Here is a 13,481-nt window from a genome sequence, read left to right on the forward strand (position 1 = left end):
CCTTTTATTCTGAAGGGCCCGGCGGAAGTGGAGAATGCTGCCGTGAGTAGCCGATGATTGTGTTTTAGATAATTAAAGTCTCGGTTCAGAAGCAGAACCGGGTTTTTATTGGATAGTTTTCAGAGTTCGGCTACATCGGTCAGCTGTTAGCTCTGTTAGCTGCTAGCTTTGTTAGCTGCTGTCCGGGCGGAACACTCCGCTCAGCTCCTGTTCTGTTAGCAGAGCAGCTAACTAGCTAACTAACTAACTATTAGCCTGAGTTAGCGGCTAGCAGTTAGCTCCGCTGATGCCGGCGATGCTGGAGAGAAACCCGGATGCTCCGGGGAAGAGGAGAGGCCGAGCCCCGGCGGGAATCTCCTCTTCCCCGGGACTCGGGGGACCCGGGACCGGGGGCAAGAGTCTGTCCGGGAACGGAACCGGCACCAACAACTGCTGGGAAGAGGGGAGCTCCGGGTCCAGCAGCGACGAGGAGCATGGTGGGTAACTGTTAGCATCTGTATAGCCTCGAACAGTTGTCAGTCAGGGATTAAGGTACACAGATATGGCTTTCTGAGTTTAAAACGTTTAACATGACTGTTACATCTGCATCTCTGGGTAACTGTTAGCTTCTGGGGGTAACTGTTAGCTTCTGGGGGTAGCTGTTAGCATCTGGGGGTAACTGTTAGCATCTGTATAGCCTCGAACAACCCAAATTGTCAGTTAGGGATTAAGGAACATAGATGTCATTATAGACATATTTTGTGTGTTAGCATCGGTGGGCAGGTCCAACATTAGCACCATCTACCAGCCAGATTCTGGTTAAATCAGCCACTGGCTGGTAGAATATAACCGTGGGGATCTGCTGAGTTAGAACATTTGGGTGGACAAAAAAAGTTCATCTGTGTAGCCTCGAACAACACAAGTAGTCACAGATATTCAGATGGAGCATCTGTCACTGTGGAGACCGCTGAGGAAATAGTTCTGGTTCTGTTAGCATCTGTGGGGAACTGTTAGCATCTGGGGGGAACTGTTAGCATGTGTGGGGGAACTGTTAGCATCTGGGGGGATCTGTTAGCATCTGTATAGCCTCGAACAACCCAAGTTATCTGTCAGGGATTAAGGAACAGATGTTATTACAGAAGGCTTTACAACATTTAACATAACTGTTAGAATATGTAAAGAGGTGTGTGTGTGTCTGTGTGTGTCTGTGTGTAGGTGGAGGAGGGATGCGGGTCGGAGCTCAGTACCAGGCCGTGGTTCCGGACTTTGACCCGGGTAAGAGTGTAAACACGGTAGCCTGGAGCAGGGGGAGAGGTAGCCTCCAACAACACAAGTTGTCACTCAGACAGACTAATAACTGTGTGTGTGTCTGAAGTTAATACCATAATATTAATGTTAATAACTGTGTGTGTGTGTGTGTCTGAAGTTAATACCATAATATTAATGTTGTTAACTGTGTTTCCAGATGTGGCCCAGGCGGCTCAGCGCAGAGAGAACCTGGGCATGTTGGTCTGGATCCCCAGCAGCTGTCTGAACCAGACTCAGTGTAAGAAACGCCACATTTAACAGATAAAGCAGCAGCTGTCTGAACCAGACTCAGTGTAAGAAACGCCACATTTAACAGATAAAGCAGCAGCTGTCTGAACCAGACTCAGTGTAAGAAACGCCACATTTAACAGATAAAGCAGCAGCTGTCTGAACCAGACTCAGTGTAAGAAACGCCACATTTAACAGATAAACCAGCAGCTGTCTGAACCAGACTCAGTGTAAGAAACGCCACATTTAACAGATGAACGCCAGCCTGATGCTGATGTTTAACATGTTGACGCTGCGTTGTGTGTTTCAGTGGACGAGTACATCGGCCTGGCCAAAGAGAAACACGGTTACAACATGGAGCAGGTGAGTGTTCACTTTAAGGTCCTGACCCACCAACCTGATAATGGTCCTGACCCACCAACCTGATAAAGGTCCTGACCCACCAACCTGATAAAGGTCCTGACCCACCAACCTGATAAAGGTCCTGACCCACCAACCTAATAATGGTCCTGACCCACCAACCTGATAAAGGTCCTGACCCACCAACCTGATAATGGCCCTGACCACACCTGATAAAGGTCTGACCGCACCCGCCTGACCCACCAACCTAATAATGGTCGACTCCACCCACACCCCACCCACAAACTGATAATGGTCCTGACCCACCAACCTGATAAAGGTCCTGACCCACCAACCTGATAATGGTCTGACCCACCAACCTGATATGGTCCTTGTACGACCCACACCCAATAATGGTCCTGACCCACCAACCTAATAATGGTCCGACCCAACCTGATAATGGTCCTGACCCACCAACCTGATAAAGGTCCTGACCCACCAACCTGATAATGGTCCTGACCCACCAACCTAATAATGGTCCTGACCCACCAAACTGATAATGGTCCTGACCCACCAACCTGATAAAGGTTCGCACCTAACAACCCTCACCCACCCAATAATGGTCGCCCCCCCCGCCCGACCCACCAAACTGATAATGGTCCTGACCCACCAACCTGATAAAGGTCCTGACCCACCAACCTGACCCACCAACCTAATAATGGTCCTGACCCACCAACCTGACCCACCAAACGTAATAATGGTCCTGACCCACCAACCTGATAAAGGTCCGGACCACCCAACCAGATAATGCGTCCTGACTACCAACCTGATAAAGGTCCCGACCCACCAACCTGGTAATGGTCCTGACCCCAACCAGCATAAAGGTCCTGACCCACCAACCTGATAAAGGTCCTGACACACCAACCTGATAATGGTCTGACCCACCAACCTGATAAAGGTCCTGACCCACCAACCTGATAAGGTTGCCCGCACCACGCTGATAATGGTCCTGACCCACCAACCTGATAAAGGTCTCCACCACCCACCAACCGATAATGGTCCTGACCCACCAACCTGATAAAGGTCCTGACCCACCAACCTGACCCACCAACCTAATAATGGTCCTGACCCACCAACCTGACCCACCAACTGATAATGGTCCTGACCCACCAACCTGATAAAGGTCCTGACCCACCAACCTGATAATGGTCCTGACCCACCAACCTGATAAAGGTCCTGACCCACCAACCTGATAATGGTCCTGACCCACCAACCTGATAAAGGTCCTGACCCACCAACCTGACCCACCAACATAATGATGGTCCTGACCCACCAACCTGACCCACCAAACTGATAATGGTCCTGACCCACCAACCTGATAAAGGTCCTGACCCACCAACCTGATAATGGTCCTGACCCACCAACCTGATAAAGGTCCTGACCCACCAACCTGATAAAGGTCCTGACACACCAACCTGATAAAGGTCCTGACCCACCAACCTGATAATGGTCCTGACCCACCAACCTGATAAGGTTCGGACTACCAACCACACACCAACCTAATAATGGTCCTGACCCACCAACCTGACCCACCAAACTGATAATGGTGCACGACCACCAACCATTAAGGGTCTGGTACACACCAACCGGTAAAGGTCTGACCCACCAACCTGATAAAGGTTGACGCCACCAACCTGATAATGGTCCTGACCCACCAACCTGATAAAGGTCCTGACTACCAGCCCCACCCACCAACAATAATGGTCCTGACCCACCAACCTGACCCACCAAACTGATAATGGTTCACCCACACCTGATAATGGTCTGACCCACCAACCTAATAAATGGTCCTGACCCACCAACCTGACTCACTAAACTGATAATGGTTCTGCACCCACCAACCTGATAAAGGTTCTGACCCACCAACCTGATAATGGTCTGACGACCAACCTGATAAGGTCCTGACCCACCAACCTGATAATGGTCCTGACCCACGACCTGATAAAGGTCCTGACCCACCAACCTGATAAAGGTCCTGACACACCAACCTGATAATGGTCCTGACCACAACCCGATGGAAGGTCCTGACCGCACCAACCTCCATAAAGTCGACCTACCAACACCGATAATGGTTGACCGTACCAACCTGATAAAGGTCCTGACCCACCACACCGATAATGGTCCTGACCCACCAACCTGATAAAGGTCGGCACACCATATCCTGACCCAAAATGATGGTCCTGACCCACCAACCTGACCCACCAAACTGAAATGGTCTGGTCCCGACACCAACCTGATAAAGGTCCTGACCCACCAACCTGATAATGGTCCTGACCCACCAACCTGATAAAGTTCTGACCCACCAAGATAATATGGTCTGACCCACCAACCTGATAAAGGTCCTGACCCACCAACCTGACCCACCAAACATGATGATTACAGAAGCCTGACCCACCAAACTGATAATGGTTCTTCCCACCACACCTGATAAAGTTACGACCCACCAACCTGATATGGTGCAACCAACCCACACCTGATAAAGGGTCTGACCCACATACCAACCGGTAAAGGTCCGGCCTGCACACCAACCTGATAAAGTTCCTGACCCACCAACCGAAAAGGTCACGGTACCGACCCAGGTAGCATTTTACCCAACCTGATAAAGGTCCTGACCCACCAACCTGACCCACCAACCTAATAATGGTCCTGACCCACCAACCTGAACCAAACTGATAATGGTCCTGACCCACCAACCTGATAAAGGTCCTGACACACCAACCTGATAAAGGTCCTGACCCACCAACCTGATAAAGGTCCTGACCCACCAACCTGATAATGGTCCTGACCCACCAACCTGATAAAGGTCCTGACCCACCAACCTGACCCACCAACCTAATAATGGTCCTGACCCACCAACCTGACCCACCAAACTGATAATGGTCCTGACCCACCAACCTGATAATGGTCCTGACCCACCAACCTGATAAAGGTCCTGACCAACCTAGGTAAAGGTCCTGACCCCACCAACCTGATAATGGTTCCCGACCAACCAACCTGATAAAGGTCTGCCACCACTTAGACCCACCCAGCTAATAATGGTTACGCCACCCACTTACGGCCCACCCACACCTGATAATGGTTCCCGACCCACCAACCTGATAAGGGTCACAGCCCGACCAACCTGACCCACCAACTAGACTGGTTCCCGACCCACCAACCTGACCCGCCAATAGCTGATTCTGGCCGCACCCACCAACCTGATAAAGGTCCTGCCCCACCAACCTGATAATCGTCCGTCTGACAGTCTGGTGAGCTCGGTGACTGTTCGGTGTGTTCTGTGCCATCGTCAGTCATAGAGTCCGTCTGCCTTCATTTGGGCCATTTTGACTTGTTGAATCAGAGGGCGGGCAGTCGGACTCAATGACCAATCTGATTGGTGGAGAGCTAACCCTTGTCTAGCGAATCGGTGCACTTATGTTAAATAATTTACCCGAAATGGCGAGTGGGGATCTTAGTAAAATATGAGATTGTATTCTGAACGAGCCGCCATTATAGTCGGGGAGAAACCAGACCCACGTGACACGTTCATTATTTATTATTTATTTTTTTGGGGTGACCGTACAGATTAGCGCCGCCTGCTGTACGTTCTGTGCTCGCGTACGACGCTTGCCAAGTCGTAACCCGGTGAGTTTTTGGACCGACTTGGGGAGTCTGGCTGGCCGTGAGACTTCGTTCACGGGCCGTTGCCCGTCTGGTTGGTGGGTCCAAGGGCCTTTACCACCAGCTGCCGGTTTCCCCTGATTCTACTTACCGGTCCGGCGTCTGCTGCGTCCTGCTGCGTCCTGCTTGCGTCCGTCCTGCTGCGTCCTGCTGCGTCCTGCAAGCTGCTGCGTCCTGCTGCGTCCTACCGTCCTGCTCCTGCCCACGTCCTGCCGCGTCCTGCCACAGCGTCCTGCCAGCGTCCTGCGGCGTCCTGCTGCGTCCTGCCGCGTCCTGCTGCGTCCGCCGCATCCACCCATGCTCTGCAGCGCCACGCTACATCCCGCAATGTCCTGCTGTGATGTTCCTATGCACAGAGTAGTCTGGATCCGGTATAGGGGACAGCACTACTCAGTATGACACGATGTGCCCTGCTATGACATGAACTTCCACGATAACCTTCAAAGTCACTGTTCCATTATCTTTAATGTGACTATTATCACCACTGTTCATCACCCCCCAACCCCGGCCCATTCAAGCCACCTACCAAGAGTTGTGGGGGGAGTTTTCTTCCTAAAGGGAGTTTTTCCTCGGCAACCGTGCGCGATAGCCTGCTATGCTTGCTCTTGATGGAATTACTGTAATTGTTGGGGTTTTGGAAATTATAGAGTGTGGTCTAGACCTACTCTATCTGTAAAGTGTCTCGAGATAACTTTTGTTATGATTTGATACTATAAATAAAATTGTATTGAAATTGAATTGAATCAAACTACTAACTGTGTGTGTGTGTCTCTCTCTCTCTCTCTCTCTCTCTCTGTGTCTGTCTGTCTGTCTGTTTGTCTGTCTGTCTGTGTTTCTGTCTGTGTCTCTGTCTGTGTGTCTCTCTTCGTCTGTCTGTGTGTCTGTCTGTCTCTCTCTCTCTCTGTGTCTGTCTGTCTGTCTGTGTCTCTGTCTGTGTCTCTGTCTGTGTGTCTCTCTTCGTCTGTCTGTGTGTCTGTCTGTCTGTCTGTTCTGTCTGTAGGCTCTGGGGATGCTCTTCTGGCATAAACACAACATAGAGAAGTCTCTGGCCGACCTGCCTAACTTCACCCCGTTCCCTGATGAGTGGACCGTGGAGGACCGGGTCCTGTTCGAGCAGGCCTTCAGCTTCCACGGGAAGAGCTTCCACCGCATCCAGCAGATGGTACGTCACCACGGAAACCACCTCATTTTAGGGATGCACCGAGTCCAGGGTTCTGATTCGGCTCCAGTTATCATGGACGCTATCTGTACCTCTGTCATACTGCTGATTAACTGTGTAACGGCTATATGATACCAACCAGGCTCCCTGTTACCAGCACGGAGTATACACAAAACACAATCTGGTCAACTGGGGGTTGACTCTCCACGGTTCTCATGGGCTTTATATATATATATATATATATATATATATATATATATATATATATATATATATATATATATATATATATATATATATATATATAAGATAAAAAAATAATAAAGATAAAAAAATAATAAAGATAAAAAATAAAAATAACCAGTACGGAGGGTGTACATGTTACCGTGTGTCTCTCTGTTGTTGCAGTTACCTGATAAGTCGATGGCCAGTCTGGTTCGCTTTTATTACTCGTGGAAGAAGAGTCGCAGTAAAACAAGTCTGATGGACAGACAGACCCGAAAACACAAGAGAGAGAGAGACAGGTGAGCTGAAACACTACAGGTATGCAGAGAGAGAGAGAGAGAGAGACAGGTGAGCTGAGACACGAGAGAGAGAGAGACAGGTGAGCTGAAACACTACAGGTAACACAAGAGAGAGACAGGTGAGCTGAAAAGAGAGAGAGAGAGAGAGACAGGTGAGCTGAACACTAAAGAGAGAGAGAGAAGGAGTGAAAACACAGGTGAGAACACAAAAGAGAGAGACAGGTGAGCTGGAAACTGAGAGAGAGAGAGAGAGACAGGTGAGCTGAACACTAAGAGAGAGACGAGTGAGACAAAAAAAAAAAAAAAAAAAAAAAAAAAAAGACACAGGAGTGCAGAAACTAGAGAGAGACAGACAGGTGAGCTGAACACTAGAGAGAGAGAGAGAGACAGGTGAGCTGAACACTAGAGAGAGACAGACAGGTGAGCTGAACACTAGAGAGAGAGAGACAGACAGGTTAGCTGAACACTAGAGAGAGAGACAGACAGGTGAGCTGAACACTAGAGAGAGAGAGACAGACAGGTTAGCTGAACACTAGAGACATGTTAACCTGTTAATGAGCTCTGGGGTGTTTCAGCCAGGTTCGGGTGGGTTGTAATAAAAAATGAACTGTGTTTCAGCGATGATGAAGTGGAAGACAGAAACATGAACCCTCCCAGTGACTCAGAGTTACCCCCCAATAAAGACGACAAGAAGGAGGTAAACTACTCTTTACTCTGGGGGGAAGTAACTAAGTACATGTACTCCAGTACTGCACTACAGTACCCAATGTTGAGGTACTTATACTTTACTTGAGTCTTTTCTTTTCATGCCACTTTCTACTTCTACTCCGCTTTAGTTACTAGTTACTTTAGTTACTAGTTATTTAGTTAAAAATATTAATCTGTTCCAGCTTTAGTTACTAGTTACTTTAGTTACTCAGCTACATTCATCTGTTACAGCTTTAGTTACATTAGTTGTTACTTTAGTTTACTCCGCTACATTCATCTGTTCCAGCTTTAGTTACTAGTTACTTTAGATTACTCCGCTACATTCATCTGTTCCAGCTTTAGTTACTAGTTACTTTTGGTACTCCGTTACATTCATCTGTTCCAGCTTTAGTTACTAGTTACTTTAGTTACTCCACTACATTCATCTGTTCCAGCTTTAGTTACTAGTTACTTTAGTTACTCCACTACATTCATCTGTTACAGCTTTGTTTACTTTAGTTACTAGTTACTTTAGTTACTCCGCTACATTCATCTGTTACAGCTTTAGTTACTAGTTACTTTAGTTACTCAGCTACATTCATCTGTTACAGCTTTAGTTACTTTAGTTACTAGTTACTTTAGTTACTCCGCTACATTCATCTGTTACAGCTTTAGTTACTAGTTACTTTAGTTACTCCGCTACATTCATCTGTTACAGCTTTAGTTACTAGTTACTTTAGTTACTCCGCTACATTTACCTGCTACAGCTTTAGTTACTAGTTACTTTAGTTACTCCACTACATTCACCTGCTACAGCTTTAGTTACTAGTTACTTTAGTTACTAGTTACTTTAGTTACTCCGCTACATTCACCTGCTACAGCTTTAGGTACTAGTTACTTTAGTTACTAGTTACTTTAGTTACTCCGCTACATTAATCTGCTACAGCTTTAGTTACTAGTTACTTTAGTTACTAGTTACTTTAGTTACTCCGCTACATTCATCTGCTACAGCTTTAGTTACTAGTTACTTTAGTTACTAGTTACTTTAGTTACTCCGCTACATTCATCTGCTACAGCTTTAGTTACTAGTTACTTTAGTTACTAGTTACTTTAGTTACTAGTTACATGTAGTCCATCTGAGTTGATGAGACGTTTAAACACACAACTGGTACAGGTTACAGTAGCAGAGTATTATTACAGTGTGGTATTAGTAGTTTTACTGCAGTAATCTGAGTACTGAGTGTGTATGTGTGGTTGTGTTCCAGGTGAGTTGTGGATCCGAGAGGTCAGAGGTCAAACCAGCTGCTGGACTCAAGGTAACGACAGACACATGATGTCATAATGATGTCATAATGGCTTCAGTTAATTTAATGATGTCATACTAAAGTGATGGATTATCAGTTAATATTACTGTATCCTGGAGACCATGTTTTTAACTGTCTGTCTGTCTGTCTTTCTCTCTGCGTTACTGCTGGCCTGTCTCTCTGCCTGTCTCCCTGTTTCTCTGTCTGTCTCTCTGCCTTACTGCCTGCCTGTCTGTCTGTCTCCCTCCCTCCCTGTCTCTGTGCCTTACTGCCTGCCTGTCTCTCTCTACCTGTCTCTCTCTCTCTCTCTACCGGTCTCTCTGCCTTACTGCCTGTCTGTCTCTCTGCCTATCTCTCTGTCTGTCTGCCTGTCTGTCTGTAGACGGGCAGTAAGGCGTCCCAGCGGCTGAAGAAGCGTCCTCCCAGAGGAATGTTTCTGAACCAGCAGGACGTGGTCTCTCTCTCGTCTTCGTCTGCTCAGGGAGTCATCAGACATCTGGACTGTCAGCTGGTGTCCATCAAGAGACAGGTACCTGTCGGTCTGCCTGCCTGCCTGTCTCCCTGTCTGTCTGTCTGCATGCTTGCCTGCCTGCTTGTCTCTCTCTCTCTCTCTCTCTCTCTCTCTCTCTCTCTCTCTCTCTCTCTCTCTCCTAACCTGTCTGCCTGCCTGCTTGTCTCTCTCTCTCTCTCTCTCCTAACCTGTCTGCCTGCCTGGCCTGCCTGTCTCTCTGTCTCTCTCTCCTAACCTGTCTGCCTGCCTGCCTGTCTGTATGCCTGCTTCTCTCTCTCTCTCTCTCTCTCTCTCTCTCTCTCTCTCTCTCTCTCTCTCTCTCTCTCTCTCTCTCTCTCTCCCTCTCCTAACCTGTCTGTCTGTTTGCCTGCCTGTCTGTCTGCCTGCTAGGGCTGCTCGATTATGGAAAAAAATATAATCACGATTATTTCAGTCAATATTGAAATTGCGATAATTTAACACGATTACTCGTTGGCTTCTGGAATGATGTGGCAATTATTGAACTTAAAAAACTGGAAAAAGTTAAATAAATCAACAGAAAAAAAAATACATACAACTGTGAAATTTGCCTTTATACTAAATTTTATTTTTTCATTCAGAACAAAAGAGAAAATCTGAGTTTACTGCAAAACGTAATGAGCCAAATAATAGTTTTTCTTGATTATTCAGTTTTTGTGATCATTGGGAGCCAAAATCATAATCACGATTACATTTCAATTAATTGCACAGCCTTACTGCCTGCCCTCATGACTGCATGCCTGTCTGCTTGCATGTCTGCCTGCCTGCATGCCTGTCTGCTTGCCTGCATGCCTGCCTGTCTGTCTGTCTGTCTGTCTCTCTCTCCTAACCTGTCTCTCTGTGTTTCAGATTCAGACCATTAAACAGTCCAACAGTTCTCTGAAGGAGAAAATCATCTCAGGAGTAGACGAGTTCAGACAGCCCGAGGTAACCGTGGCAACACAGACTGTTGCCCCGTGCTAACCACGGCAACACAAACTGTTGTTGGTGCTGTAGTTGCTCTTTGTGTCGTCATGACGTTATTGTTTTTATTTCAGGCGAATCAGAAGTTTAACAATCGTTGGACCACAGAGGAGCAGCTGCTCGCTGTACAAGGTAAACCTATAGGACAACCCCACCAGACTCCATGTAAATAATCAGGACTTTTAGTGTGTATAGAGCCAGCATATCTCCACCAGACTCCATGTAAATAATCAGGACTTTTAGCGTGTATAGAGCCAGCATATCTCCACCAGACTCCATGTAAATAATCAGGACTTTTAGCATGTATAGAGCCAGCATATCTCCACCAGACTCCATGTAAATAATCAGGACTTTTAGCATGTATAGAGCCAGCATATTTCCACTAGACTCCATGTAAATAATTAGGACTTTTAGCGTGTATAGAGCCAGCATATTTCCACCACACTCCATGTAAATAATCAGGACTTTTAGCGTGTATAGAGCCAGCATATCTCCACCAGACTCCATGTAAATAATCAGGACTTTTAACGTGTATAGAGCCAGCATATTTCCACCAGACTCCATGTAAATAATCAGGACTTTTAGCATGTATAGAGCCAGCATATTTCCACCAGACTCCATGTAAATAATTAGGACTTTTAACGTGTATAGAGCCAGCATATCTCCACCAGACTCCATGTAAATAATCAGGACTTTTAGCGTGTATAGAGCCAGCATATCTCCACCAGACTCCATGTAAATAATCAGGACTTTTAGCGTGTATAGAGCCAGCATATTTCCACCAGACTCCATGTAAATAATCAGGACTTTTAGCGTGTATAGAGCCAGCATATTTCCACCAGACTCCATATAAATAATCAGGACTTTTAGCGTGTATAGAGCCAGCATATCTCCACCAGACTCCATGTAAATAATCAGGACTTTTAGCGTGTATAGAGCCAGCATATCTCCACCAGACTCCATGTAAATAATCAGGACTTTTAGCGTGTATAGAGCCAGCATATTTCCACCAGACTCCATATAAATAATCAGGACTTTTAGCGTGTATAGAGCCAGCATATTTCCACCAGACTCCATGTAAATAATCAGGACTTTTAGCGTGTATAGAGCCAGCATATCTCCACCAGTTTCTAGTAGTCTGTCCACTTTGAATAAAGTGTGTTTTACGATGATAAAAGTCCTGAATATTTACATGGAGTCTGGTGGAGTTTGGTGATGGTGATTTTGGGGCTGTTTCATGTTAAACTAAAACGATTTTACTCTTTAACTAAAAGGTCTATCTCTGTAGGGATCCATCCCATAATGTTGTCACACACTTAGAATAATAATCCGAGTCAGCAGCAACAACAGAACTTTTAGTGACTCTAACTGCTGCTGAACATTAGTCCTGTAGGGTTACATTACAGCCTGGTTCTGGTTTAATACTGGACCAGGTTCACAGATTGTTGTTCCATCAGACACTCAGACATGGAGACAGAGAGTCCCCTTTAATTAAACCTCTAAGTCAGTGACTCTCTCCCTCTCGTCCAATGACACGCAGCCATCAGGAAGTATGGGCGGGACTTCCAGGCGATCTCAGACGTGATTGGTAACAAGTCGGTGGTGCAGGTGAAGAACTTCCTGGTGAACTACCGACGGCGGTTCAACCTGGACGAGGTCCTGCAGGAGTGGGAGGCTGAGCATGGGCTGGAGGGGGCCGGGGGCGGGGGGGACAAGATGGAGGACAAGATGGAGGAGTGTCCCGCTGAGGAGGACGACGGCTCTGCCAAGGACACAAAGGAGGTGAGGCGTCCCACAATCCTCTCTGGCTGCTCGGACTGCTTTCATACAACTAACCCCAAAATATAGTTTACCGTTGTGTAACTAACTGTGTCTGTCTGTCTGTCTGTCTGTCTGTCTGTCTGTCTGTCTGTCTGTCTGTCTGTCTGTCTGTCTGTCTGTCTGTCTGTCTGTCTGTCTGTCTCTGCAGGACTCCGACTCCCAGAAGCCTCTGGCCTCCTGACTCTCTGACTCCGCCCCTCTGCTTCTATGACATCATCATGACATCATCATGACTATTATTTTATTTTATTATATTTTTTGTGTGTTGGACTTCAAACGGTTTGAGCCCGCCTCCCTGCTCTCTCTGGACAAATCAGAAATCGGACCTGAGCTGCCAATCAAAGTGGGCGGGGCCTGATTATTATTTTGTTTTATTATTATAATGTTTTTAATCTTTTGTCTCTTTCGGTTTCTCTGTTTGTTGGGGTGGCGGCCATGTTGGATGATGTCACTCAGGGAGGGGGTGTGACTGTAAAACCAAAGTTCAATAAATGGATTCTTCTTCACGTTCTTCTCTTTAACTTCTTCTGCTTTTAGAACAAATATGACACAAAAACATCTCGATGTTTAGAAATGTCAGTTACAAGAGAGACTTACACACATATATATATATATATATATATATATATATATATATATATATATATATATATATATATATATATATATATATATATATATATATATATATATATATATATATATATATACACAGACACATATATACATATACACACATACAGACCCCCCCAACACACACACAGACACACACACACACATTTTCTTGATTACGTACTCCATGTACTATGTATTTGATTTATAAATGCACCTTTATGTATTACCCATATATATATATATATATATATATATATGTATATGTATATATATATATATATGTATATGTATATATATATATATAT

The 13,481-nt window shown here is 46.1% G+C and overlaps 1 protein-coding gene across 1 annotated transcript; it reads left to right on the forward strand.

Moving 5' to 3' along the window:
- rcor1 (REST corepressor 1) lies at window positions 1-13,067 on the forward strand. The gene is made up of 13 exons (XM_039787017.1): window positions 1-476; window positions 1,195-1,254; window positions 1,445-1,525; window positions 1,826-1,878; window positions 6,575-6,736; window positions 7,142-7,257; window positions 7,876-7,954; window positions 9,210-9,260; window positions 9,631-9,777; window positions 10,627-10,704; window positions 10,815-10,872; window positions 12,281-12,522; window positions 12,710-13,067. Exons 1-13 carry the CDS (start codon window positions 287-289, stop codon window positions 12,740-12,742), a joined length of 1,350 nt encoding a protein of 449 aa, XP_039642951.1. The 5' UTR covers window positions 1-286; the 3' UTR covers window positions 12,743-13,067.
- Window positions 13,068-13,481: the final 414 nt, after the last annotated feature.

Source organism: Perca fluviatilis, chromosome 20 (assembly GCF_010015445.1).
Source record: "Perca fluviatilis chromosome 20, GENO_Pfluv_1.0, whole genome shotgun sequence".
NCBI classification, from domain to species: domain Eukaryota; kingdom Metazoa; phylum Chordata; class Actinopteri; order Perciformes; family Percidae; genus Perca; species Perca fluviatilis.

Coding starts and splice junctions, on each gene's coding strand:
- rcor1 (XM_039787017.1), top strand. CDS start 287: ATGCCGGCGATGCTGGAGAGAAACCCGGATGCTCCGGGGAAGAGGAGA. Junction 1,879..6,574: donor ACGGTTACAACATGGAGCAG/GTGAGTGTTCAC, acceptor TTCTGTCTGTAG/GCTCTGGGGATGCTCTTCTG. Junction 9,261..9,630: donor AACCAGCTGCTGGACTCAAG/GTAACGACAGAC, acceptor GTCTGTCTGTAG/ACGGGCAGTAAGGCGTCCCA.